The sequence below is a fragment of the Microtus oregoni genome, unplaced genomic scaffold, assembly GCF_018167655.1.
Source record: "Microtus oregoni isolate MIOR12 unplaced genomic scaffold, Mior012 000013F_ref0000133, whole genome shotgun sequence".
NCBI lineage: Eukaryota > Metazoa > Chordata > Mammalia > Rodentia > Cricetidae > Microtus > Microtus oregoni.
In genome coordinates this window covers 34,037,635-34,064,884 of record NW_024543072.1, presented here as the reverse complement: position 1 = coordinate 34,064,884, position 27,250 = coordinate 34,037,635, and the positions used below count along the sequence as shown (strand labels likewise).

At 44.3% G+C, this 27,250-nt stretch overlaps 1 protein-coding gene across 1 annotated transcript in view; it reads left to right on the top strand.

Annotated features, from left to right (window-relative positions):
• Positions 1-6,104: 6,104 nt before the first annotated feature.
• The window catches only part of Dpt (dermatopontin), a 28,299-nt gene continuing 7,153 nt past the window's right edge, over positions 6,105-27,250 (top strand). Inside the window, exons 1-2 of the mRNA XM_041662711.1 lie at positions 6,105-6,444; positions 17,711-17,836. Of these exons, the coding sequence (XP_041518645.1) occupies positions 6,140-6,444; positions 17,711-17,836 (431 nt within the window). The 5' untranslated portion in view covers positions 6,105-6,139. The remainder of the gene's footprint in view (positions 6,445-17,710; positions 17,837-27,250) is intronic.

The following is a 27,250-nucleotide window of genomic DNA, read 5'->3' as shown; positions in this document are numbered from 1 at the left end:
GAGGGTAGAAGTTGGTAATTATATGAACTGCCTCTTCCAAAGCTAAGATGGACCCCGCTACAGGAGATATTCACCTAGTAACGAAATGTCATGTCCTCTGAGAAACTTGTCTAATTTTTTGGGATTGATAACCAAAGCAGTGTGGGAGAAGGTTCTGAGATCTCAGGGACTAGGGACGTGAGTCTGTGTGTGCACAGACCTCTTCACCCGTTGTTCTTCAGCTGTGTTCTCTGGTGCCTGATACACACACACACACACACACACATATACACACACAATAAAAGATATTGTTATAATTTTAACCATTTTTAAATTTAAGCTATTTTAAAGACGACTTTGAATTAGGAAATTTGTCACAGAATGACATCGTATTAGTGCTTTCTGCTTGAACAGCCTCCCCGCCTGCTCTCCCCACTTTGGAATCTAGATCTCCCTGCCGGACATACTGTCAGCATGTTCTCTTGTCAGCATGAGCTTCAGGTTGAACCAGGCATTCTGATCTCTGGTGTTCCATTGGAAACACTACAGTTCCTAAAGCAATGATTTCCACACATCTGCACACATCTCTGGCTCTACTCATCCCCACAGACCCCAGCCATCTGATTAAGCAGCGAGTCACAGGGACGTCCTGCTCCAGGCATCTCAGCTCACCTGACTTGTTATCACCATTTGTTCCAGCACTCTTAGATAGTCTAGCTTTTTCTCCTCCAAGAAAATGGTGTCTCCACCTACCTGCTACTCCAGAGCCTCCCGTATTCATGGCTGCCATACTCTCCCTTGAGTTCTCAGTCCTTGTTTTCCCGACGGCTGTCTCTAGAAGATTACTCTGGGAGGTCACACTCACCCTGCAGTTACTTCTCTGCGTAAGGATGCCCAGCTGCACTGCAGAACCCTAGGGATGCTTGGTACCCTGATGTGCTTGATGATGCCCTTAACCCCAGTGCCTAGTATTTCTTGGAAGTCATGATGCCAGCTTTCATTTCTATCAAGATATACAGTTTGTGAAGTCTTAGAAAGACCATGATTTAATAAGGTTCTCAGAGCAATATTTTTTCTTTTCTTTTTGAGATTATACTAAAACTATACTCTTTCACCCTTCCCTTCTGCCCTCCAAACCCTCCCATGTATACTGCCTTGCTCTCTTCAAATTCATCACCTCTTTTCAAAATTGCTGGTACATGCAATATTTATATGTATACACATATTCCTACATATAACCTGCTCAGTCTGAATAATGTTATTTGTACGTATGTTTTCAGAGCTGACCATTTGGTACTGGATAACCAATCAGTATGCTCTTCCCTGAGGAAGATTATTTCTTCTGCTCTCACTGCTCCTTGGTTGCCGGTAGGACCTTGTACAGGCCTCGTGGGCTTTCCTTTATCTACTCTGCATGTCTATTGTCATTGTCCTTGTTCATCTCACATGTGGGCAGTCACACTGTTGAGATTTCACCAGTGTCACATCTGACAATCTAGGAGACACGGTATCACAGCAAACTCCCTGGTTCTCTGTCTCTTACAATCTTTCTGCCCCCTTTCCCGCAGTGTACCCTGAGCCTCAGGTGCAGGAACGTTTGGTAGATCTACCCACTGGGCCTGGGCTGCACAGCTTTACATTTCGGTTGATTGTATATTACTGTAGTGGTCCCCTCTCAGAACAGTCTCATGGTGACGGACAAACACTACAACTATCTCCCATCTTTCAAATGATAAAACAAAGCTTACAGGTTTCATCTAACTCAGTGATTCTCAACCAGAGACGATTTTATACCCCAGGAGACTTCTGACAATTTTGGAAACAACTTCTGGTTGTTTCAGTGGAGGCAATAGGAATGCTACGGAAATCTTAACGAGAGAGGCCAGGCGTGAGGCTCCAAGTCCCACAACATGCTGGAATAGCTTCAAAGCAGAGATTCATCTGATCCAAAGCAGAGGGAAAACATGGAGAAAACCTGACGCAAGGTCATCAGGCTCTCTCACGGGGCCCCATTCTCTTTGGGGCTCTGGGCAGTGTCCCTGGTGCGACTGTGACTCTTAAAGTACCTGGGGTAATCTAATCTCCTCAGTAAGAGAACCAAACTAATTCATTCAAGTCTCTCTGTGCAATGTTCTACCTGTATAAATGGAGGCAAGTTACCATTGTTTTTATAACTTTGTTTTTCTCAGCCACAAAATGGTTATCTTCTAACTGCTGGAAGAGTAATTGTTCAACACGTGGAAAGTAGGTAATAAGTACATAGCCGTCTACCTTCCTCTCCAGCTTCTTAATTCAGTATCAGCGCTCCCGATTCTCATGTCGCCTCCACTGTGCTCAGTTTTCACCTCACTGGTAGCTGTTTGGACTAAACCCAAATGCTCGAATGTTGAGTCCTACAACAGAAGAGCAATGGATCATGCGAAAAGCAACCGCCAGATCAGAGTGAATTCAGGTTCCAAAAACTGTATTACCAAAGTGCCTGTGCATTTCCACAGCTTTTATAGCTCAGGCAATGACAAGTGCTGGCGAGGATGTGGAGAAACTGGAACCCTCCTCTGTTGCTGTCAGGAATGGAAAACCATGCAGCTGCTTTGGAAGACTTTCTGGTTGTTCCTCATCAGGTTAAACATGGAGGTGCCGTTCGCCCAGCGTAAGCGTCAACAAAAGGAAACAACCCAATGTCTGTTGCCCTTATGAATGGGCAAGCAAAGTTCTTATGTCCATACAGTAGAATAACGAAGGAAGCACAAACACACCCCATACTTGAGTGAACCTTCAAAACCTGAGATGAAAAAAACTCAGTCCTGAAAAAAAATCACATTTGGAATGATTTTACTTAAATTTCCAAAATAAAAAAAATCACAGAAATAGGAGGAGATTATCTGTTGCCATGGGCTTGAAGGACTGAGGAGAAGTAGTGATCATGAATGGGTCCAGATTTTCTTGGTGAATGATTAAAATGGCCTCCATCTGATTGTCAAAATGGTTATGAAACTCTTTGACTATATATTTATGGCCATTGAATGATATACCTTAAGTGGTGGGATAGAGATTAGATCTCCATAAAGCTATTGATAAATAAGAAATAGAGAAAAAGAAGCAAGAGGAGCTGGAGAAAAGACTTGTGTAGTGTTTTGGATGTCCCTTGGCTATATCTCCTCAGAGCATCCTGAGTCATTAGGAGTGTGAGGGGGAGAGACCTCACCTCGCTTGCTTCACCTCAGCTCTCTCTGACCCAGGACCTTTAGTTATGATTATAAATTAACTTAAGTCAGATTAATAAGAGATAAGGCACACCAGTTTTACTAACTTTGTGTCTGTGGGAAATTTCCACAAGACTGTAAAGTCCAGAAAACTGTCCAAACCAAGATGCTTTTATACTTTGCAAACAAGGGTAATAAATCTTAGGGTAGAGATAGACATAAGAGAATGACTAAACACAGGGAAACTGTGGGGATCAAATATATGGAAGAATTCAGTGAAGCAAGGCTTGTCTGCAGTTCCCACTGGCTCCTGGCTCGGAGCTGATAAACCGTCGTCTGTAAAGAGTGATTAATGTCCTGTCATAAGGCAGAAGGGAGAAAGGCAGAAAGTTTCTCTGTGTTTGAATATTCTTCAGTCCAATAAATGTCAGTGTTCTAAGAGGAAATGTTTTGGTTTCCTTCTGTTTCCAGGAGAAGATACAGTCCAACAGCGGTAAGCCTGGGCTCTGAAGTCAGGATGACTAAGCGGGGTCAGATAGGATTTGACATTGCTGTAACGGGGTTGGTAAGGAAACTGTAGAAACACAACTGCTGGGTGAGGAGGAGGACAGTTTACTGTGGTTTGTGCTGTCTCTGAGCTCTTGATGGGCAATGCTGGGCACTGCTCACGAGAATCAAGGTGACAAAGACTCCTCAATCCTGGCTGCACAGGAGAGCCATGTGGGAGGGCCTTAACGGACGGGGTCCACTGGGTCTTGCCCCTGAGCTTCTAATCCTATTGGCCTAAGAATGACGCAGACCACAGCAGTTTTCAAAATCTTCTCAAGTAATTCCAAAGTGCTGACAGGACTTAGGAGCATTGTGACGGTACCTTAGAAGTCAGAGAGGCCATTCGAAGCTAACGTGACGTCAGGTGCCAGCACTGGTCAGTTACATATAGAAGTGTAAAGAAAATGGACTGAGAATAAAACCAAGGCTAACGTACTCACTCCTTCCCTTTATTTAGTAACCATGAATGAGAGCAAGTTAATACTTGATATACTTTGTGTGTGTGTGTGTGTGTGTGTTTATTCTCATGCATATTTTCCTTTCTCATTTAAGGCTACCTTATCTTCAGTCTAGCATGAATGTCATCAATAAATGTTCTATAGCTAGAACAGGGTGAGATTTATAGCATGATATTTTCTGGGGCGTGCATCTCTTTTGAGAAATAGTTGTTAAGCATAGCCCTCACACACACACCTAAACGAAGCAGACAGACCATTATAAAAATCCACAACTGGACAAGATACAGAGAACAATTGGATGTGACACACTTATAACACAATTGACACACTTATAACACAACCCTTACACTGAAGGCTCAGGGAGCTTCATGGAAGAGGGAGTGAAAAGATTCCAAGGACAAGAAAACTAAGACATCTGCTGTGAGACAGTGATTTCTGTATTTGATGGGGAAGCTGCACCCATTAAATCTCAACAATACTGTCACCTAAACAAGACTTGCACAATGGGTAAGACCAGGTGAAATGCCAACGTGAATGGCGGATGTCTCACAAGTTCCCTGCCCCTAGATGAAGACCTACAGGCAATTAATGGCTGCAGAGAGAGGGAGACTCAGTCTTCTCCTGGATGAGTGTAGACACAAAACATTTGGAAACTTGTGTTTCAGTATAGCACTGGGTCCCCTGCAAGGCTACAATCCTTCCTGTCTAGGGAAGAACTATATTTTAAGATTTTTGGAGTTTCAGATATCATTGGTCAACAACTGTAATTGCAGAATGTGCAATGAAAGCTATGTGAGCAGTGGGCACTGCTGTGCAGCTAAGAGACGGCCATGGTGAGTACGGGCCCTGCTGTGCACCTAAGAGACAGCCACATGAGATTTCTCTGTGTGGGAATGTGTGTGTGTTTCTCGAGCTTCTTCTTCAGCTCTTTTTCTTATGTTTGTTTGTCTGTTTTGTCCTATTCTGGTTTGCTTGTTTTTATTTTATTTAACTTTATTTTATTATTGTTGTTTTTTTTTTATTTTTTAGGTTCTTATTTATATCCTAATGAGAGAGAGAGAGAGAGAGAGAGAGAGAGAGAGAGAGAGAGAGAGAAATAAACGGTGTAGGTATAGGTCCCATGCTCCCAATTTACTCAAGGGGCATTTAGGTTATTTTCAGGTTCTGGCTATAACAAACAAATCTTCTATGAACATAGTTGAGCACATGTCCTTGTGGCACGATTGAGCATCCTTTGGATATACACCCCAAAGTGGTATTTCTGGGTCTTGAGGAAGGTTGATTTCTAATTTTCTGAGAACTCGCCACACTGACATCCAAAGGGGCTGTACCAGCTTGCATTCCCACCAGCAATGCAGAAGTGTTCCCTTTACCCCACAACCTTTCCAGCATAAAGTTAGGACTTCTAACCACAGACCTGAAAACTGATATAACTGCTTCTACCTCAAATTCAAAAACCTTCAGCTAAGAACTTGAAGGAAACCAGGCACACAGGTTTGCAGGAATCAAAACAGTTGTGTCCCTTTAACTTGACATTGTTTATATTTTGAAACCACTATGATTCTAGATGGCTATGCTGGAGATCAGACAGGGCTGGCTAGTGAGGAGGGGAGTGGGATGGAAGGGGATACACACTGCCAAGATGGTCCTTCCTAGGTGTTTCTGAGAAGACTGGAGCAGCTGGCCTGGATCCTCTTGTGAGGTGATTCTCCAGGGAGTTTTCTTGATTTACATGTTTCTCGCATATTCCTAGAATTCCACCTTAAAACGAGCTGGACGCAAGCGAGGCCAATTTCTCAGCGTGGAAAAGCTTTTGCTTGAGCAATGACACACTGCAGTTGGATGCAGTTCGCACACATCTGGAAGCCACATGTCAGCTGCGGCTGTATAAAAGTCAGCCCCGACAGCTTAGGGTGACTTTTTTTTTTTTTTTGCCAAAAGTCGGGCGGCATGGACCTCACTCTTCTGTGGGTGCTTCTGCCTCTGGTAACCACAGCCTGGGGCCAGTACGGGGACTACGGGTACCCATACCAGCAGTACCACGACTATAGTGATGATGGCTGGGTGAATCTGAACCGGCAAGGCTTCAGCTACCAGTGCCCCCACGGCCAAGTGGTGGTAGCTGTGAGGAGCATCTTCAGCAAGAAGGAAGGCTCTGACCGACAATGGAACTATGCCTGCATGCCCACACCCCAAAGCCTTGGGGAGCCCACGGAATGCTGGTGGGAGGAGATCAACAGAGCTGGCATGGAATGGTAAGGAGCAGCCAGTGCACTTGGGATAGGGCGTTAGTGCTTGTCCTCCAGGGAGAAATTTGGTCCTCGAGGGTTAGCATTGCTCTATGCCTGGGCATAGCCTGAACTTACTGTTGCATGCTCTCGTGGGCAGGGCTGGTACAACGTAGATGACATTGTGGGGTGAAAAACCAGAGCGGGATATGTCCATGGAAGATGGACTCCTCTGTGGTTATACTCCTTCAAAGGCCATCCCTGGGCTTAGTGTGGCCTGTGGGTCAGGCGTGTGTCTGTAGAATATTTATCGAACCGAAAAAAATTGAAGTTTCTTAAGGAACTTATAGTAAGTGAGCGTTGCTGTGACATTGGAATGGTGTTTCCGTTTGGCAATGGTTTATTGTTTTCCAAAAACATTTACTCCAGAAGAGTAAAGAAAAAAAAAAAACAGCTGGTTCCTCAGCACATAAGAGTCTTAAATATTGATTCAGAGCAAGTGATTGGGCAGAAGGGTCTGAGACATAGAAGCAGAGGGGAATAAAGTCAAACAGCTCTCTGCTGCTTTGTGGAAAGAGAGCTGTGAAGTTTTAGTACTAAGATTTCTTTGTGTGTCTCTAGCCTTCTCCTCCTATTCTCTCCCCTCCTCTCACAATTTAAAGTGACCTCTATTGCCAGGATACAGTTTTCCAAATATTTTTTTATTTTAATTAATTTATTTATTTATTAAAGATTTCTGCCTCCTCCCCGCCACCGCCTCCCATTTCCATCCCCCTCCCCCGATCAAGTCCCCCTCCGTCATCAGCTTGAAGAGCAATCAGGGTTCCCTGACGTGTGGGAAGTCCAAGGACCACCCACCTCCATCCAGGTCTAGTAAGGTGAGCATCCAAACTGCCTAGGCTCCCCCAAAGCCAGTACGTGCAGTAGGATCAAAAATCCAATGGTTTTTTAGAGGTGCTCTCCTGCCGTCTGCCCTTTAGCCTAATCAAGGAGGATTAGGTCCTAATCGATGGAAGAGAATTGGTCCCAGCTTGTGCTTCTCATGTGACAGTCCCAGCCCTGGTATTTGATGAGAAACTGGTCTCAACAGCCAGTGTTGGCTAGACCAGTCACTCACAGCTGTCTGAATACAGCCCTAACTTTAGGGCTTGGGGAGAGGGTGGAGTCTGACCCGGAGAGAGTCAGGCTGAGGGAAGAGGTAGTCCGAAGGCTGCCATATATGCTGTCTGCCCAGCAAGACAACTGTGAGCAGGGCTCCTGCAAGACACTGGTGGAGTGGAGGACTGGAAGGGGTCAATGTAAAACCTTCGTAGTGACAATCCCACCACCCTTCCTGACGAAAATGGCTCAGGTTAGTGGAGCAGCTGGACAGAAGGGGGCGTCTGTAAAAAGTCTCATTTATTGAGAGCTTCAACCACTCATCATACCAAACTTAACACAATTATCTCATTTAATGCTTAAAATGAGCCTATAAATCATGCTGTGGGTATCCAAACTCTGGTCGAGAGATAAGGTGGTTTACCTCAGCTAGAAAGACAAGCCTTGGATCCAGGAAGTCTCGGCTTTAAAGAACATATCCTGAGTCTGCTGCCTCCACCTCAGGTGGATTCTTGTCAGCAGAGCCTGGGGCCCAGAAGCACAGGCAAGCTGGTTTGTCATCCTGGGAGAAGGTAGGATCTCCAAGACCCCAGCAGAGGCCCAGCCCTGGTGAGGAAGGTGTCAGTTTGTTTTCAGCTCCTGAGGAGAGGACCTGCCAGCAATTACAGGAGCAGGTACAGACCAAGGCCACCTGGACAGGCTTTGTTAGGCCATCCCCACGTAGTCTCTCTGTCTCTGACAAACAGATTTAATGATCCAAAATTCCTTCAGACACAGAAATGCCTCAGAGACCAAGCTTTTCTTGAGGACAGATACCAGTGTCTCTTAGCAGCCTGGCTCATTGCTTGGCTTCAAGGGTGGAAATGACCTAGTTGCAAATGTCTGTCCAAGTCACCCACCCCAGGGGACCATCATGTAAATGGATCCTCTTTCTAACTCGGTTGTTAGAGCACAGAAGAACAGTGCTTAGTGGATATTGCTCAACCCAAAACAGGAGAGGCCTGCTCTAAGGCAGGGCTGGGGTTTGGTTCTGGTGCTAAGGACAAAAAGCAGTGTGACTTTAGCCCCTCAGGTATCTCTCTGCTGCCTCCTTCCGAGGATGAACCCGCAGACAGGTTCCACCAAGCAGCTGCTCACTTCTGAGTGTGTTTGGCTTGTGCTTGCATTCCCTTCATCTCAGTGTTCACCCAGCTAAGGAGAGAAGCTAAATGCTGTCTAGTTTGAAACGTGGCCATTTGCGATTGCTTTACCATGACCTCACAAACTATTTGAAGAGAGGCAAAAACAAACAAAAGAACTGATTTTGTTTGTTTGTTTGGTTTTGTCTATGGGGGACCAGTGTGAAGTTGACAGTGTCTCTCCCCTCCCCTTCCCATGCGTTTTTGATGTTTGGACTCTAAGCTCTCCGCTTTTCTCCTTCCACGCTCCGTTGTCTTCTCCCCATCTCCACCAATCACAGGGCTAGAAAGTCAGGACCGTGCAAAACAGTTTCTCCACCACATGTTCCAGATGCCCCAGAAATGGTACCAATTACGCCCCAGGCACTTTCTCCTAGACGATCGTGACTTTATGATCAGACTCCAGTCTCAGTGAAAAATTTGGAAGGAAAGAAATTGCTCACAGGCTGGGGAGCAATTACGTGTCGCCCCCCACCCCCACCCCCTGCTGGCTGCAGGCTGTTCCTCTGTGCTGGGGAGGCGTTGTCAGTGAGTTTTCTGCAGTTTGGCTGTCTTGTGTAAGTAAATTAGCTTTCAGGTTTATTTTAAGAGGGATAAACACAAACTCGACAAGACACAGGATCTGCTGAAGAGAACTTGCTCATGGGAAGCCATCTTTACAGGGCGCTGCTCTCAGAGCTGAGTGCTGCTACTTATGGTGTCTATGCGGAAAGCCTCTGCTTCGAATAGGGCATTCCAAAACAGGGTGTCTGTTTCTACCAGTGAAATTTCCAGGCGGCCTTACCTCGTCCTCCATGACTATGTTTACCTGGAGGTGGGGGTATCAGGGTGTTCTCAAGGGGTTCCTTTGACTTTGGATGGTGTATAGTATAGGATGGCGAAGTCTCATGTGGAGCGAGATGAAACTGGAAGCTGTAGTGAACTCGAGTTGTCCAAGGGTGTAAGGTCCTCTGAGCTAGGATTCTCCACACCCCACAGCCATATTGTCCCTTAGGTATTCAACTCCTTCTGCAAGGGTGAGAGGAGAAGTAAAAGGCATGATGATGCTTCTAGGAGAAGAAGAAGGGAATTCAAAACTAATCTGCATTGAAAACAAACATCTAGAGCTTTAACATCCTGTGTAAGGGCAGTCAATAGCAATTTAGTGGCTATGGAATTTGACAAAACTTATTCTGGGCACTTATTCCAGGTTTATGTGAAGTCTGTATGTGGAGGAAGAGTGTTGTATTATAGTGTGTCATTTCTGCTCCCTGTGCTTCAGAGAATCTGCAGGGACATTTTTAAAGCATCTGTTTGATTAGAGCTGAATTTTCAAATTAATTAATCAATGACAATCGACATAAGTGAAAGGAGAAGGAGAGACAACTATTCCACAGGGCTATGTCAGCATCGGTGTAAGTCAGGAACTTTGGTTTTCACAATCTGCAGTGTGCTATGCTGCGCAGAGCCGAGCAATCATTCCAGCTCATGGTGCTCATGTGTTCAAATGCATAGCACTCACTTCCATTAAACCAATGTCCTTCATCCTCTACACCCTCAGTATGTTCTGTTTCCTGAATATACTTACTGCTAGATCTGTATTTCCTTATTATTTCTTTCCCTCATTAAATATAAGTTTTGGAAACAGTGTTGCGGGAGGTCCTCCCACTCTTCCAGCCTATAACTGCTGAGATACCAGCCCATTGGGGCGTGGTCTCTCTCCCTTTAAAAAAGGGGGCGTGGTCTCTCTCCCTTTAAAAAAGAGGCCACTTCCCTCTCCTCCCTCTCTCTTCACTTCCTGCTCCACCGGTGACTAGACTCCCTTCCTGGTTGTATAGAGGGCTGTTGCCTGGGACAGTGATCTGTAAGTGTTTTCCCCTTTAAATAAATACCACCCTATTAATCATAATTCCAAACTGGTGTGGCATTGCTTGTGACTTACACCTTCAACTTAGAAATTTTATCTTTTCCCTTCTGTGTTCCCAGTACCTAGAATAATGCTATCACATAGCAGGCCCCCAATTAATACACACTGAAAGATCAAATCATTCTAGTTGGTGCTTGAGACAGCCTGAATCCCAGACAGTACCTCCACCACCCTCAATGAAGATTTTCTCTGAAGTAAACCATTTTGCTTATGTCTTTGATTTCTGGTATTTCCAAATTTAAAAGGCAGCATCCAGCATTTTGTTTTGGCTTTCTGTATCCACTAACATGCAGGGTGGTCTTTTAAGGTTCCCAAGAATCTCTAAAGCATGTATAGAGCATGGTTGACATGCACTCTTTTCACAAGATGACTCATTATTACATTTATATTCTCCTATAATTTTGTTTCAGTAAACTAAAACATTTCATAGTAAACTCTTTGTTTCAAAGGCATAAGGACTAAGTGTTCCATAATATCGTGGCTTGACTCTTAGGTCAATAAAATGACATTAATGGGAAAACTGATGAAATCATCATAATTTCTAGAGTTTAGAGTTCTGTTAATATTATTTCTCAGTATTTAGAAACATGCTCGAGTTATGTGAGGTTACTCTGGAGAAGCTTGGTGAAGGACAGATGTGAATCTTATCTTTAAACCTAAGCTTATTTCAAAGTGAAAAGCTAAAAACTAAGAATTCAGGCTTGACTTGTTTGATGGGAAATTCAAAGTAAAACAGAATGTAACAGTATCCAAGAATCCCAAGACTAGAAGGGGTGTGAAGAGAATGTAGAACCATCTCCTGACACCACCAATTAGAAATGAAAGCTCAGAGTCAAGCAACTGAAAAGCCAATGACGTCATCACACTAAGCAAAAGTTGGATGACCCATGCCCTAATTTGCGTGGTGTTGGAGCTTACAGCCTTTACCGTTTGGGCATTTGTTTGCCCATTTAGTGGTTGTTATTATAAACTTTGCTGGACTGTGAGAATATGAAGATTAGTAGCATAAATCCGTGTCCTTGAATTACTCACAGTCCAGTCTTGTTTGGTCTCCACAACAGTATTGGGAACACTCAGTGGAAACTGAGACTCACTGAGACAAATCACACACAGTTGGTAAGCTACAAAGCAGGGGTGGCAGGACACGTGGCTTTTGAAGTGTATAATTCAGTTAGACTCTAGGAATAGTAAATGCGCAGCTTTAAGCATCTTGACTATTCATCACAGTGTAATAGCTATTGAGGGGGCATTCGACTAACAGGTTAAGAAGTATTCTAATAACTGACGATCATGAACCCCCACAGCTAATTCCATTTGCTGTTCTTGCACAGAAACTTTCAGGATATAAGGACATCTCATGAAATAACGTGGATCTCTTCAGAGGCCCTTTGTAATCTCTTCTGACTGCTTTTCTATAATGGATCATTCCATCTGACAGGTTATTTCGGCTTCATACCCAGTAGACAGTCTAGCAGGCCTTAAACATAGAGTCAGGAAGCAGAACTCATATCCAGGAACAGCAGGAAGAGCAGACTATATACAGCTGGGCATTATTTACAAAGACCACAGCCCCATCATTGATGATGAGGGGTATGGTATTTGCCTTCAAAAAGCATTGCTACACTGGGAGGCAGTTGGATGAAGACGATTTTAAATGAAACGTGTGATGGTTGCCTCAATATATCACAAGGAAAGAAAACATACATCTGAATCACAAGTGTGGCACTGACTAGGGAACGGAGGCTGGAACTGCCTTACTCTCTGGTATGCTCTCTCTGAGGCTGTGCATGTCTCCTTGAGGGGGTTCAGCTCTAACGATTTCCCAAGGAGGCCCCAACGATTATAGGTTAAGAAAATCCATAAAGCCAAAGTTTTTAGTATTAAGCAGCTTTATCCTCCATCTAAGTTTTTTAATATTTTATTTTATTTTTATTTTTTTATGTGCATTGATTGGTGTTTCACAGGCATGTATGGAGTTACAGATAGTAATAAGTCGTCATGTAGGTGCTGGGAATTGAACCCAGGTCGTCTGGAAGAACAGTCAGTGCTCTTAATCACCAAGCCATCTCTCCAGCCTCCTAGGTTTTTATCCGTACCCATTACCTTATCATAACTTTACCATGTCATGACCTTGCCACCCCTGTCCAGTTTCCTATTTCTCTGCTTCTTGTTTGCACTGTCTCCGCCATCAGAGCATCTGCCCGTCAACACCAGTGCTTTAAGAAGGAGAGCAGACTGCGCACAGAGTAGACTCTTAATGAACACTTTTTGAAAGATTTAATGGACGCTCTAAAGTTCTGTGGACTGTGTTTTAAACAGCAAGTGATAACCAAAGAACTATTCCAGGAAAAACAAAATTAAAATTTAAAACTTGGTTCTGTGTTATAATTATCCACTTTGAGGAATGGAAAGAGATTTGGGAAAGTGAGAAGGCGGTATCACCGGGTCCCTACAATGCAGGGTGTCTACTGCTCTTAGTCCATCCGGACCATGGGGCTGGAGAATGTTAACAGCCCATAAAATACATGCGTATTGATGAAGTGGGGCAAGACAGACATGACCGGACTATCCAATTTAAAAGTATTTTGAGCAGCACTGACCAACATATATCCTATATCTCCTCCTATATCTAAATTAATCCCATTTCCAATGCACTGAGATACTGGGCTTTCTACGCTTTTGAACAGGGCTAGCAGAGACCAAAGGAGAAACAAAAATTCCAGAGAGAACTTACAAAGCAGCAAAGAAAAGATGTCCTCCCACCTCCTACCTCCCACTTCTGACTTCTGTTCTTCTTCTCGACCATCCCAGACTGGATAATAACAGAAAGTCCGGCTGAGGTACCGACAGAAGCAGAAGGACAAGAACGGCTGTGTTGGCTTGTTTTGTATGTCCTTGGAAGGAGCATGCCTGAAAGTGCTGGTATAAAACAAGCTCAAGCTATAGATCCTTTTCTATTTAGTTACTAGCTTGACCACACCCATTCAGGTGCACTTCACTGAGTCCTCACTGTGACGGAAATGACGTTCAATACAATAGAGCATGTTCGGGTTAAGTGGGAAAGAGACTCCCCACCTGGAGATTCCATAATTTCTGTTTTACCATTGCAGACATAAGGGAAAATATTCCGTCTTTGCTACTAAGGCGATGGTTTTGAGATAAATCATTTCCAGAAAGGCCATTTTCCTACAAACACGTCTGTAAACGTCGCTGTTACAGAAAGAGTAATAGCCTCATGGCTTCCCTTCCAGAAAACTTTCAGTCTCAGGAAGAGCACAACTGATACTGCTCTTGGTTTTGAAGCTGAAATTGATTCTCAAAGGGATCCTGAAAAAGAATGAGAGGATGGTCTCTGAAGTAGGATAGCAGACCCACGTGTGCCAGGGGAGCATTTCCTTGGAGTCTGCTGAGGACTTGGGGTCAATGTCACAACTCAGCAGGAAAGCTGAGCCTCGGAGCTGATGCTGTATTCTGCAGACCATTCAAAAGCAAAAAGTCTGCACAGAGAAGGGCACCAGAGTCTCGCCATGCCATTGTACTGCTGTTTCTTTTTCTTGCTTGAGGTGGAATATGTTGAACAATACAGAACCTTCCAGCTCCCTCTCTCAGCCTTGTCAGTTGCCTTCACCTCTTCTCACCTGCCTTGTCCCTGGGCCTGCAGTTCTGCAGCTGTGCCCAGTGTTGACATAAGCTTTGTTTTATAAGAAGCGATTGGAAAGGTGACTGAGAGTATAAGTAGTGTATGAATTACATAAAATGATACCCATTTTGCACCTTCATCCCCCAACAAGGCTGTTCCTGAAACAGAAGATAGAAACAGACAAATGAACCATTGCTCCAATTTCCATAGAAACTACTTAGAGGGAGTTTCAGAGCCTTTCAAAGACTCAAATGGTAACCCCTCAGGAGTTAAGTCTGCCCCTGATATCAGGATATAGCTGGTCAAACATTTACTGGACAAACCTCAGTCATTACGAGGGATACAAAATAAAAATTAAATGACCTTTTCCCAAAGGACTGTATAGAGTGGCCAAGGCATCCAATCTCAGTGAGCTCCATCCTAGGGGCACAACAACTCAGAGAATGTGTGTGATGCTTCGTGAACACTCTACAAGGGAGCAGCTCTCACAAAGTAGACTCCAACTCACTGTGTAGACTATACCAAAGCAGAACACTAAGTGATTTACAAAGCATTCAAACCCCAGCATGCTCGGAATTTCCTGTGCATTGTCTTATTTGGTTTTCAGAGAAGTACAAATATATGCTACGATTATGCCCATTTTACCGAGGGAAAATCTAGGTCATTGGATGGCTTGACGTCTGATCTGCGTGGCTCAGCTAACAGTGGAGCAGCAGTCCAGAAGCAGAGCCTATGGTTCGCTCTGTCATGTCCATCTTCACACTGTGAGTACATACCCTGACCAAGGCCCAGTTCTGGAAGGAACAATTCCACACCATCAAACTCACAACAGATCCGCACTCCCAAACTATGAAGACCATCTAACTGAAGTTGGGGAGAAGCACCATTGTTTGGCTACCTTTCTCCAAAAGTTCTGGGGGCTAGAAGCATGTAGGGTGCAATTGCTCTTCACATGGAAGCTTTATCTGAGGTGGCACGCTTCTTACAAGGTCATGGGCTGGCTGTCAGCAGAGAGACGGGACAAATTTGTGAAACTTGAATTGCCTATGGAAATGGGTCTCCATGAGGCAGGTCAGCTTATCTCCCTACACTCATTTTACTTAAGGGAGCCCACCACTGTGGGAACCCTTCCTTGTAGGGATCTGAGTACACAAAACACGGTGGTGGATAAAACCACATCTCAGATGGGGAGTAAAAGGTTCTGTTATGGAGGAAGGTGGTTGCTTAATGATGGCAAAACAGGAAATCACATAGAGTTCCAGGGTGTTCTGTCTTCTCTCTTTGAAGACCTTAGGGTTTGACCATGACTCTTAGAGCTTAAATTGGTTTCCTCATACCCATATACCTATACTGATAAGAAATTGAGATGAGCCAGGCGGTGGTGGCGCACGCCTTTAATCCCAGCACTCGGGAGGCAGAGGCAGGCGGATCTCTGTGAGTTCGAGACCAGCCTGGTCTACAGAGCTAGTTCCAGGACAGGCTCCAAAAACTACAGAGAAACCCTGTCTCGAAAAACCAAAACAAAAAAAAAGAAAGAAAGAAAGAATTTGAGATGGCTAGAGCCACCTAGAAGACACACAATATTGCTTTTCTATCACACTACGACAACAGTAATCCATGGCACACATAGAAGGCCATAGTGACTACAGTCTTGAGGTATAAAGGGCTAGATAATCAAAAGCCATCTGTCTCAATTTACATATTGGGTTTCATTATTGATCTCATAGAGCTGAGTTCTCTACCCTGAACTTCTTGCCATTCCTGAGAAACATGGTTGAGCAAACATCCCACCTACCTATCAATTTCTTTCTTATCACAGTGTACACTGGTTAAAACAGAGCAGTAATAAATTGTTGGATGGTTGAATGGATAAAAGTGTATGTTTGAATATGCACGTGCATAAATGTACACATAAATGATAAATGAATGAAAAGGACAGATGTATGAGTTAATTTCCAGAGATGAAAAAGAACATGTCACTTAGATGCCTCAGTATTACAGTTCATCAAGGTCTCCCTCAGTAGTCAGCATAGGGAACTCATTACCCCCTTTTCATATCTTCTAGAAACTTAGTTTTGTTTGGAAAATAAGGTTAATCTACCAGCCTTTGTACTATGTACCATCGGCCACTGTCTCCTGTTTCACATGAGAAGGGATAGATTGATGGTCCAGGTGCCTAGAAAACTGAAGGACATGGAAGTAGCTGAATACCTGATTTGGAGGGGCTTGTACTATGATTTGAGTATATTCACTAAAGTTCATATATTGTAAGCTTGATTCTTGAATTCATGTGTAGATGACATTTGGACATATGTCCTTTGAAAGGTAATAGGAAACAGGTAAGGACCCCATGATGGAATTAGTTGCTTCATAAGCAGGGAAAGAAAGACCCAAACTGGCACATTTCTCTGTCGTGACCTGTGATGCCCTTCACCATGTTCCGATGCAGTAAGTAGGTCTTCACCACATGCCAGCACTAGGCTCTAGGACTTCCCCACCCTCGGAACTGTGCGCTAAACCAACTCCTACTCTTTTTCTGGTAATCAGTTAGAATAACAAAAAACAGCATGTGGAAATTTACCAAAAACTACAAAAGCTTCCCTGCATAAGGCGAGGAAGCTCCACAGCCAGGAGGAAAAGGTAACATCATCCCAGCAGAAAGTATGTGATTAGGGGAAAGGATGGAAAGAGGTGCTGGAGATGGACTGAAAGGGAAGAAACCTTACTATTCTTCACTAAGGGAGATGCCTTAAAGATGAGAGGGGTTGGTACCAAGACCAGCCCTATAGGCAGAAGAAGGTAAAACTTCCCGCTAGCGAAGGACCAGAGTGGAGGGCTAACTGTAATGGAGGAAACAGGACTGATAGGGCAGGAAAGTGTCCCTTGGAGACAGTTTGAACTCGGTCTGCGGATTTTCTGTGGGGATTTTTTTTTATGTCTCTGGCACCTCTGTAGGTTCTAGAGGGGGGAGTTCAGAGACCCACTTATAAGGCAGTAGAAAGATTTCTGGATATACAGGGAGAATGCTAACTATGATCCTAGACTTCCCATTAGGTTCCCCTGGAGAGTCACTGTATCTATCTATATTTTGTGTGTTGTGCTGGGAGACAGTGAAATGTTTATTTGGAGCTCAACAATTCATCTTCATTCTGTGTCAGCTTTCTAGTTTAAATTCAAGTAAAACGGCTTATAGCATCCTGATTTGTAAAATTCATAAATATCTGTTCATCTAACTGTATATTTATGGAGAGTCGTCAGGTGCCAAGTCTCCTAAACTTCCTTCCACTGAAAGTTGCTGAGTCATTTGAGCTTTAATGATGAGCATGTGGTTTCTACTCTACATATCTGTCCTTTGCATCAAACAGAACAACTTGTAAAGATGTGAATCAGGGAGAGAGTGTGTCACTGTGTCAGGAGGGTCTGAGGAAGGGGTCTGCATCTATCATTCCCCTGATGTTCTCTTCTCTTCAGGTACCAGACTTGTTCCAACAATGGACTGGTGGCCGGATTCCAGAGCCGATACTTTGAGTCCGTGCTGGATCGGGAATGGCAATTTTACTGCTGTCGTTACAGCAAGAGATGTCCATATTCCTGCTGGTGAGTCTGGGAGCTAAACCTCATCCCTCGTAGCTCCTGGGGGTGGTGGGAGCCTATGATGATCTGGTCCTTCAAATAAGTCCAAGGTATCACAAACCAGCTTGATAAGAAGCAGCTAGAATGAATATATAAGAGAATTAACGGCTGAGGAACACTCTCGTACTGGAAAGGGTTATCCAACCCAACATTCTCATACCTCTCTTTTACCATAAGAAAGAAAGAACAATGCAGGAAGGCAGTGACTGGTCAATCGCCCAGCTACTGAAGGCTGCTGACTCCTGCCCATGCCTTTTCCTTCTGCCATGATAGCTTCACCACACATTCAGGTCTATTTGGGACCCATATTCCTGCAGCACCTTCAGGAGTAACCAAGTCTCTCACGGAGCACAGTCTGATAGAGAGTTGGAGACAAAAAGCAATAGCAGCAACAACAAGGTGATGCTGGTGTTTCCTGAGTCACCTGGCAGCCACAGTCTGTGATGTCCTATGTCCTTCTCTCTCCCTGAACTGAAGCCAGGTGCTTCCTGACCTTGCCTTCCAATTGTCTAGGAGAGTACATGTACATGTGCTTACCCCACTAACTCACACCCGGTGTTAACAACAGAACTCAGCCCAAATTGTTTGGTCCGCAAACAATCCAGGCATTTAAACCTTCAACATTTGAAGCTCGGCTCATGCAAGCGATTTGTCTCTCTGTAGTCAGATGTTTGGGAGGATAGCCCAAGGATCTATTTGAGCTATGCAATTGCAATGCTACTCCACAGACGCCCCAGAGGTTCACGATGTCTCTAGAAGCCCACAATCCCCGCCCTTCCCCCCAAAAAAGGTTAGCAATTTTCCTCTTGCTGTAATGACAGTCAGTTCAGGACTCAAAGTCAGCCAGTGTCTGAAGCAGCATGATAGAGCAGAAACCTCTAGCTCCAGCAAAGTTCTTACTCCACCCCAGCAGGTGTGTGCCAAGGGCTGCTGACTCAGCAGGGGCAGATCCTGAGCTGAAGACGAAAAATCTGCATGCTGTACTGGGCCCAAGGAGGGTTGGTAAAGGAAAGGGAATCCTGCTACTGTTCACTGCAGTCTCTGCTGCACGCCCTACTGAAACTGCCCTATCTTTGGAAAGGCACATTTGCTTCTCTGGAAACCTCAGGGCACTGCTGAAAATGATGAAATGGTGGTGATGTTTGTTTACTGTTTCCGTAAAAAAAAAAAAACAATGAAAATGACAGTTTGCCATCTGGAAGGAAAGCATACTTACCAGTTTATGCAAAAGTGTATGAAGAACGTCCAGAGTCTTCAGACTCCCCGAGGACACCCATGGGCATGCTTCTCAGAACCCCTGAAATGCAGGTTAAAGTTCAAAGCCCTGAAAGATCGTTGAGGTTGTGGTGAGTCCTCACACTGTAATCACTTGTTAGCCAAGGGGCAATCCAGGTACCAGTCTGCAAAGAGAATTTGGGTTCTAAAGCAGCGAGGGAGACTAGGGATGAACCCATCCCCCCTTCCTATCTGCCAAGAGAATGGCTCTTCCCACACTGCAGTGAGCATCCTTTCTTTGTAGCAAGGCATTCCAAACCAGTCAAAAGGAGAATAATGTATCTAAATAAGCAAGTGAAAATAGTCATCAGCCTAGTGATGTATTTACCACATTCACAAGATTGTTATTATATTTTTTTCAGTTTCCAAAGAAATACATCATAGATGGTGTCAGTGTTTGACTCAGAGGAGTGTTTGCAATGTGTAGTTAAGAGGGTAGGCATCCTCAGGCAGTTGAGGCTCAGATGTAGGTAGCCCTGACCCTTCACAGGTATATAACACACTGTTACAATCTATTTATACTTGAACGTTTCTCTCCACCTAGACTTTGAGAGCCTGGTATAAGAAAAAACTTGGATCTTTGTATCCAGTGTCTGTCTTGCACAGTGCTTTTGATCTTAGTCTCTCTCTCTCCCCCTCCCTCCCTTGTGTTTGTGTGTGTGGGGGGGTGTGCACGAGAGGGGGGGATGAGAGAGAGAGAGAGAGAGAGAGAGAGAGAGAGAGAGAGAAGAGAGATTGAACCCTGGGCAGAAGTTTCTTGCTTTTTTGCCGTGCTGGGCTCCAGCATTCTAGTCAAGTGTTCCAGGTCTGTTCCACATTCCCAGTCATAAGTGGTTTCTTAATATCTGTCAGCTGGGGGTGCAGTTAAGTGATTCTGGGGGACGTGCGGAGGAAGGTAATTTTTTCCCAGAAAATAGGTTGTTGTTGTTTTTAACTTAAGTAGATTTTTTTTTATTCTCCATCCCCACCTTCTCACTTCTGCCTTATAAGCTCTGTGCTCATGGAGATCTTTGTGCTGATGCGTGCGAAGTCATTTAAAAAGAACTTTTATTTCTGTGTGTATATATGTGTTTGCGTGTGGATGAACATGTGTTCAGATGCAGGTGCATATGATTTTGGATGATCAATATCTACCTGGGATATAGCTCATAAGGAGACATCATCTTGTTTTCTTTGAGAGTCTCTCCCTGGGACTTGGGTCTTACTGTGTTTAGTCGAGACTGGCTGACCAATGGGCCTCAGGTAGCCTCCTATCTTGGTTTCCCCAGTGCTGGTATCACTAGTGTGAGCCACTGTGCTCAGATTTTGACCTGGGTGCTGGGGATGAAATGCAGGTCTCCATACTTATGTAGGAAGCCCTTTACTCAACCTCTCTCCCCAGATCCCACATCCTTCTAGTGACATCAGGCACACCCCAGACTCTCACATTTGGTCAATTATGAAGACTTTAGCTGACCCCCTCCCCCCAGTTTTCTAGGGAGATCATAGGAGCCTGTCATTGTTCACTGGCTGTGATCACACAAAGCTGGCCTGTTTTAAAGTAGTAGTGTTCCCTCCACTTTCCCAACAGTAGCAGGGGCCGTCTAAGGGACCTTTCAGGGGCAGACACTATCCAGAAACACCTGCCAAGGCCTAGCATGCCTTGCAGAAACCAGAACACGTGAAAGGAGTTGGATGTGCAGAGGAGCAGGGGTTGCATTGAGTCGTTCTTCCCCAGGAAGAGGAAGAGTGATCTGGGATAGCCACATTTCCACCACAGCGAGAAGCCTGAGGTCTCTGCCAGGATGAGTGAGAGAGCCCGCAGTGGCTGTAGCCAGACAGTCATGGCTGCTGCCTGGAGTCCTGGACAAACAGAACAAGAGGGAATGGGCTTAGGGCGCAAGGCTTTCAGACATTGAGCAGATAAATGCCTGGGGCTCCCTGGCCTTAGAAAGTCTGACTGACCACAGAGGTTGAGAATGGACAAAGAGACGGCTGGAACAAAGGCAAAAGCCCTGCCTTCTCAGGCCTTCTGTATTGTGTGTCAACACTTTGACACTGATGCTTGAAGCTTCTCCTGTTCAATTGGGTGCCAAGGCCTGATAAAGATCAATCCTTGTGTGCCGAGTTCCGCTATTGATCTAATAATGTCCCAGACTGCAGCTGTCATCTGGGTTGCTTCCCCATAAATATTACATGCCCTGTCTCTCTTTAGACAACTCCCCCTTAGATGGAGCTCATCACTTATGATACTAAGAATGTAATGACTATAAAAATATGCACAGGAACAGAGAGCCTTGATAGTTAACAATGGTCAAAATGAGATGGGCAACTTTTCTTGAACTGACATAAACATTCAGGTTTCTTAAAATTTATCCCCAAGCCTCGGTCTTCAGTGATCTTGCACTCTGCATTCCCAACCCCCAACTTCTCATTTTCCCTCACCCACCCCAGGTCCAGAGGTATCACCATTGGTCAGAATCACAAGGTAAGGAGAGCAACATCACAAGTCAGTTCAGAAGCAGACTCCACAAATGAGGGCTTCAGTGTGATTGACTCTACCTCAGACAGCATAGCGTCAGAGCTGAGAGTTCAGCCGGTGGCCTATGGAAGTGGTGCATTTTCTGGGGAGACCTCGAAGAAGGGGCAGGATGAGCATGCGCTAAACACCGTAGAAGACAGCTTATGACTCACTGTTCGAAGGGTGTGTAGACACTTCAGCTGGATCTTTAAATTGCCTGAGTCATGGTGCTATATTATACCTTTCTAAAATGAATGAAATCCCAAGGTCATACATTCTCACTTCTCCAGCATCTCAGCACACTGCCTGGCCCCTAATATAAAAGCTGTCCAAAGAATACCTACATCCTGCAAGCCCTCAGAGCAGTTGGCACGGTGAGACTGACACTGGCAGGGTGGCTTTTTAATAGTTGATAGAAAGAAACCTTTCTTGTGGTCATTCTTCTGCTTGATCCTCTTAATAGCCCCGCATAGTGAATTGACAACAGTGTTCTACCACCCCACAGCAAAATGCTGGTAATCTCTGCTTTGGAACCTTCTCTTACAACACTTTAATAGACATGAATTAAATGGCAGAATGAGCTACATGAAAGGATAAACCATTCCTCCTACTTTTTCTTGTTATTATTGTTATTTGTTTTGTTTTAAAGATTTATTTAATTTAAGTGTGTGTGTGTGTGTGTGTGTGTGTGTGTGTGCGTGTGCGTGCATGCTTGTGCACACGAATATCCATTAGATTCCTTAGATCTGGAGTTATAGGAGGTTGTAAGTCACCCCATATGGGCTCTTGGAATTAAACTTTGGTCCTCTTCAGGAACAGTGGGAGTTCTTAAACACTGAGACATCTCTCCAGTCTCTGGGTCCGTGTTTGGTGCAAACTCTATGTCTCCCTGGCTGGTCTGGAACTTACTTTGTAAATCACAGTTTCCTCAAATGTTCAGCAAACATTTCCTGCCTTAATGTTCTGGGAGTGCTGGGATACTCTGGAAAGCTCTCTGCAGCACGCGTGTGAAGCTTGTCAAGTGAATGTCTGGCTTCTCTGCAGTTCCAAACATTTAGAGACTCAGAAATATTCTAGGCTAGAAAGAAAACAAATCATCACCAACCCCCAGATGCCTGTGGTATTATTTGTTTGCTGGGAACCAAGGTACTGTTCTGATTTCATCCTGAGAAGAGTCTCCTTGGATATTGCAGCATCACTGAAACCTGGCAAGAAAGCGCATTCCTGTTAGATGCAGACATGCCATTACTAATCGGTTCCCACTGTACTGGTTGAATATATAAACGCAGTGCATATTTATTTAGATGAGAGAATCCAAATTCGTAGCCCAGTGGTCTGCAAACAACAAACACATGTCACCAAAGGAGCCACAAGCCTCCAGAGACCTTCTGCACTCATCCCCTGCCCTCAAGCAGCTCCAGCTGCTGCAGGTTACAACCCAGTCAGTCTGCCAACTGGGTGGAGACCATGCATCCTGGGAATGGAGGGTTTTGAATTGAGCAACTATTTTTCTCTCTAAATGTTTCTTCTTTGGATCTAAGGCTGCTTAGTAGGCTTGTTGGATTATCTATTTGGACACCGTCACCTGTTTAAGTGACCTTCACATCACCTTTCACCCTGGCTTGCCACGGCAGTCAGACTGAGACTTCTCCACCCCTGACCCCACCCCTCCTTGTGTCCAGGTCATAAAGCAGAGAACAGCTTTGCTGAATTCTTGGACATCTCTAGCCCACAACAAGATTCGGTCAAGGAGAGCCTTTGTCTCCCCCCTTTCACTGTGAATGATCCAATCAAGAGAACATTTAACTCACAGCCTGTTGTTCAGATATTAACGCCAGGGGAGGTTTGTTGGCAAGATCATTCTTGTGATGCAGTGTTCAAGAATCACCTCTTAGGCCCTCCATCTGGGAGTCTGTCATCCCACCCTGCTTGAGTGGTCTCCTGTAGCACCTTTCCCAGAGGCCTGGTGAAGGGGAAGTTTCCACACTGAATCTCCTGAGCAAGCTAGGAGCTATAATTGCAGAGATGGAGCTACCCACATCTTAAGAAAACTAGCCGGAAAGCTACGTTTTAAATGAGTGCACACTGAGTTTGAAGGTTCCTCTACTTCACTAACAACCAGCTCCTCACACTGCACGCACTCCATCTGGCAGACACAGTTCCTCTGAGCTTGAGCAAAATCCTTTGTCCCTTTCATCAGCCGTAGTGGCTGCACAGTTACTGACCCCTGTTTATGATGTCGATGTCTGTTTGCTGCCTGCATATCGGAGATGCATCTCTTGTGTTCAGACTTCAAAAAACAGAAATTCCAGGGATATGGCTGATTGTCTAGGAGTCGGTTCACCCAAGTTGTGAGCTACTTAGGACAAAGCAAACCTCTCAATGACAGATAAGCCCACTTCCATCCACTGGATTCTAGAAGCCACTTTCCTTTCTTCATTCATTTAACCAGTCGGCTACTGAAGGTGAATGGATAAGAAATGACTTCAATTCATAGAGTTAGGATAAGCTCCTAACAGCGAATGATTCTGTTGCTCTATCTATTGATATCTTCCCTGTGCTTGTGGAGAAACTGAGGTACAGAAGCTGTCATTTTCTTCAAAGGAGTGAGCTTGATTCAAAGAGGTCTCGCTAACCTCCAGATCCCTTGTTATTTGTATAGTGCACAGCTACCTGCCTCTCAATGCAGGAAGAAAGTAAAAGCACAGATCAAACAGTAGGCAAAGCTACCATCTACAGCTAATGGTGGGGGGAAGGGCTTGGCTAGTGGAAGGGAGAAGTTGGAGGTGAAGCTGTCCTTGCTGATGTGCAGGTTAGGGTAGCCAGGAGATAATATGGCTGATGACAGTCAACAGTAATCAAAACGAATGTGACTGCTCACCAGCCCTTGAAGCACCAGCTGGAGGCTCACTTCCAAAACAGCAATTTGAAAAAAGTTCAGGGACTTTCCTCTTCTAATTTAAGTCCCAGCCATCCCGGGAACTATGCTTCCCCTGTGTGGTGATACATATCTGAACTGTTTGAAATATAAACCCCCAAATGCCACAGAGGATAGACATGAACACTGGATGTTTGTCACAGCCCAAGTCCCCAGATTTCAGTCTGTCTACACCAAGAAGGGCACTTATGTGACTCCGGAGGACATGGACTCTTTCACGTTGTGTTTATTTTTATTGTTTTTACACATAAGACCATTTGGGTTTTTATCATTCTGTCTTTGCAAGAATAGTTCAAACAAGTCCCGATGTAGCATGAATTAAGAACGTTAGGGCACTAACGAAGTCATCTACCCTGTAGTATCCTCCTTCCTTATTGTTGCCTGGGAAGGCTTGGTCATGAATAGACTGTGATGTTTAGGAATGTTCCCGGTGACTTCCTGTCAGAAACTAGTATCTTCTTTGATCTAAGTGTGAAAGGTAAGCCAGTCTTGACACAACAAGTCTATACTTGTTAAGTGTCTCCTCTATCCCCTTGAAAACTAGCTCATAAAAGATATGTATGGTGTCCCATGGACCAGTGATGCTTTAAAGAGATCTCTCTGCCAGTCACCCTGTGACGTGGTTAATTGAGTCCATTTGCACCTGCTGACAATTTCTGTGGTTCAACTATCATGGATGAGAAAGTCCTGTGTCAATCTTCCTTCAGTTCAAACTAATTTTTGGCTGCTCATAATTAAGGCATCATTTAATTTCTCTCTATCTTGTTCATCCCTATCTGACACGAGAAGTTGTACAATGCTCAAGATACAATGTTCTCCAAACTTTGGAACAAAAAGTGAGCAATAACTATTTACTGAAAGTGGTAGGGGGAATGAGCATACACACATGTGGATACACACATGAACACACACATGCATATACATACATGCACACACATGCATATACCTACACTTAGTGATTTTTTTTAACTGAAAGAGAATATGGTCCCATATATTGCTCAAGAGTACTTTTAAAATAAGCTTATTTCTTTAATATATTGTCCTCCCCTTTATCCTACCAAGCCTCAGGTTTAATTGATTATTTTATCTGGGCTAGAAATATGAGACAATACTCTCTGTGAGGGACTTTGCCAAAAAGCTGTCTGAAACTACACAGTAATTCATAAGAAAGCTGAAACCACACTGAATTCTCTCCCACCCTTAAGGAAGCCAAGACCATGTCCAGTAAAACATGATCATCCTGTTTCTTTGTCCTCTTTTAACTTTCTGAAAAGTGTGAACACTTTGTCTCAGTTCTAGCTCTGTAAGTTTAAAGAAGAACTTTTACTAGGGTTTTTATTCATTAGGACATTGTGTGTGTATGTGTGATGCCTTTAAGAAATAAATGAGCATATAGCTATTGAACTAAAAAAAATTGGAATGCTAGGCTGAATTGAAACAGAAATTCTTGCTATCGGCGGTGTTTGGAAGGCTCACTCTACCAATGATGGGGTCCTTTTCTACTTCCGCATTTTTGGTTCCCAGCCTCCTTTACCATTATCCTAATCCAAGGTTCTGGAAGAAAGTGTGAACTCAGACTTCTGATTTTATGATGAAAACAAAACAAAACACAACTGAAAATCAAAGCTAAGCCTACCTGGGACCAAGATGGAAACATACCAGGGACACACGCCTCTCCCTCCCATGGAAGTTCCAGACATTTGGAGGACAGCCGACTCTGCTACCATAGAGAGGCTTCCTAGGAAAACTTGCCCACCTGAACAGAAGACCCCACCTGGTCTCTATAAAGTGAATAATGAATCCCCACCAGAAAAAAGCATTAGGGAACTGTTTGCCCCTCTGGAACCTAGTACTCATTGGTGTTTATTTTAAATGCAAGCTTTTCTTTCCCACTTTATCCCAAATGTTTGTTTTTAACTATCCAAGTGATCTGGGAACAGAGCAAAAGGTCGATGGAAACAAGAGCCAACCAGTTTGAGTAATTGGGCAGAGCCCAATGCAATATTGCAGGAGCAGAAATAAAAATGCTCGGTAACTAAGTTTTATGTGTGTGTCTAAATGCTGCCTTTTAAAGTTCTAGAATATGTTCTATGAAATACAGAAAACACTCTCAAAATCCAGCTTTATTCTGCCTGTTCTCAACAGCCCCCTGGGCAAGCTGTCCTATACCTGTCCCCGAATCTTCAGACCACAAGCCAGTGGGCTCCAAATGAGGCCTTATTAGGTTCTTTGATGAAGCACTTAGCTAGATTTTTGTTGTTGTTGTTGTTGTTGTTGTTAGACAAAAGAAGTGTTGTTTCAGGGTCTCTTTACAAGCACAAAAGAGATTTAAATTTTTCCCTTCATAAAATATCAAGTAAAAATACATGTAACCATTCCAGGTGAGGCTTGGTATCTAAGGAGGCCTAGTGATGATGTCTTCAAAGAAGACAAAGTAGAGAAGAGAGTGAGCCGTGCATGATGGAGGAAGGTCATTGGCTAATAAAGGAACTGCCTTGGCCCATTTTATTGGTTAGAACATAGGTAGGTGGAGTAAACAGAACAGAATGCTGGGAGGAAGAGGAAGTGAGCTCAGACTCCACAGCTCTCCTCTCGGGAGCAGACGCCTCAGAGAGACGCCATGCTCCCCGCTCCCGGGAAGATGCACGCCATGAAGCTCCAACCC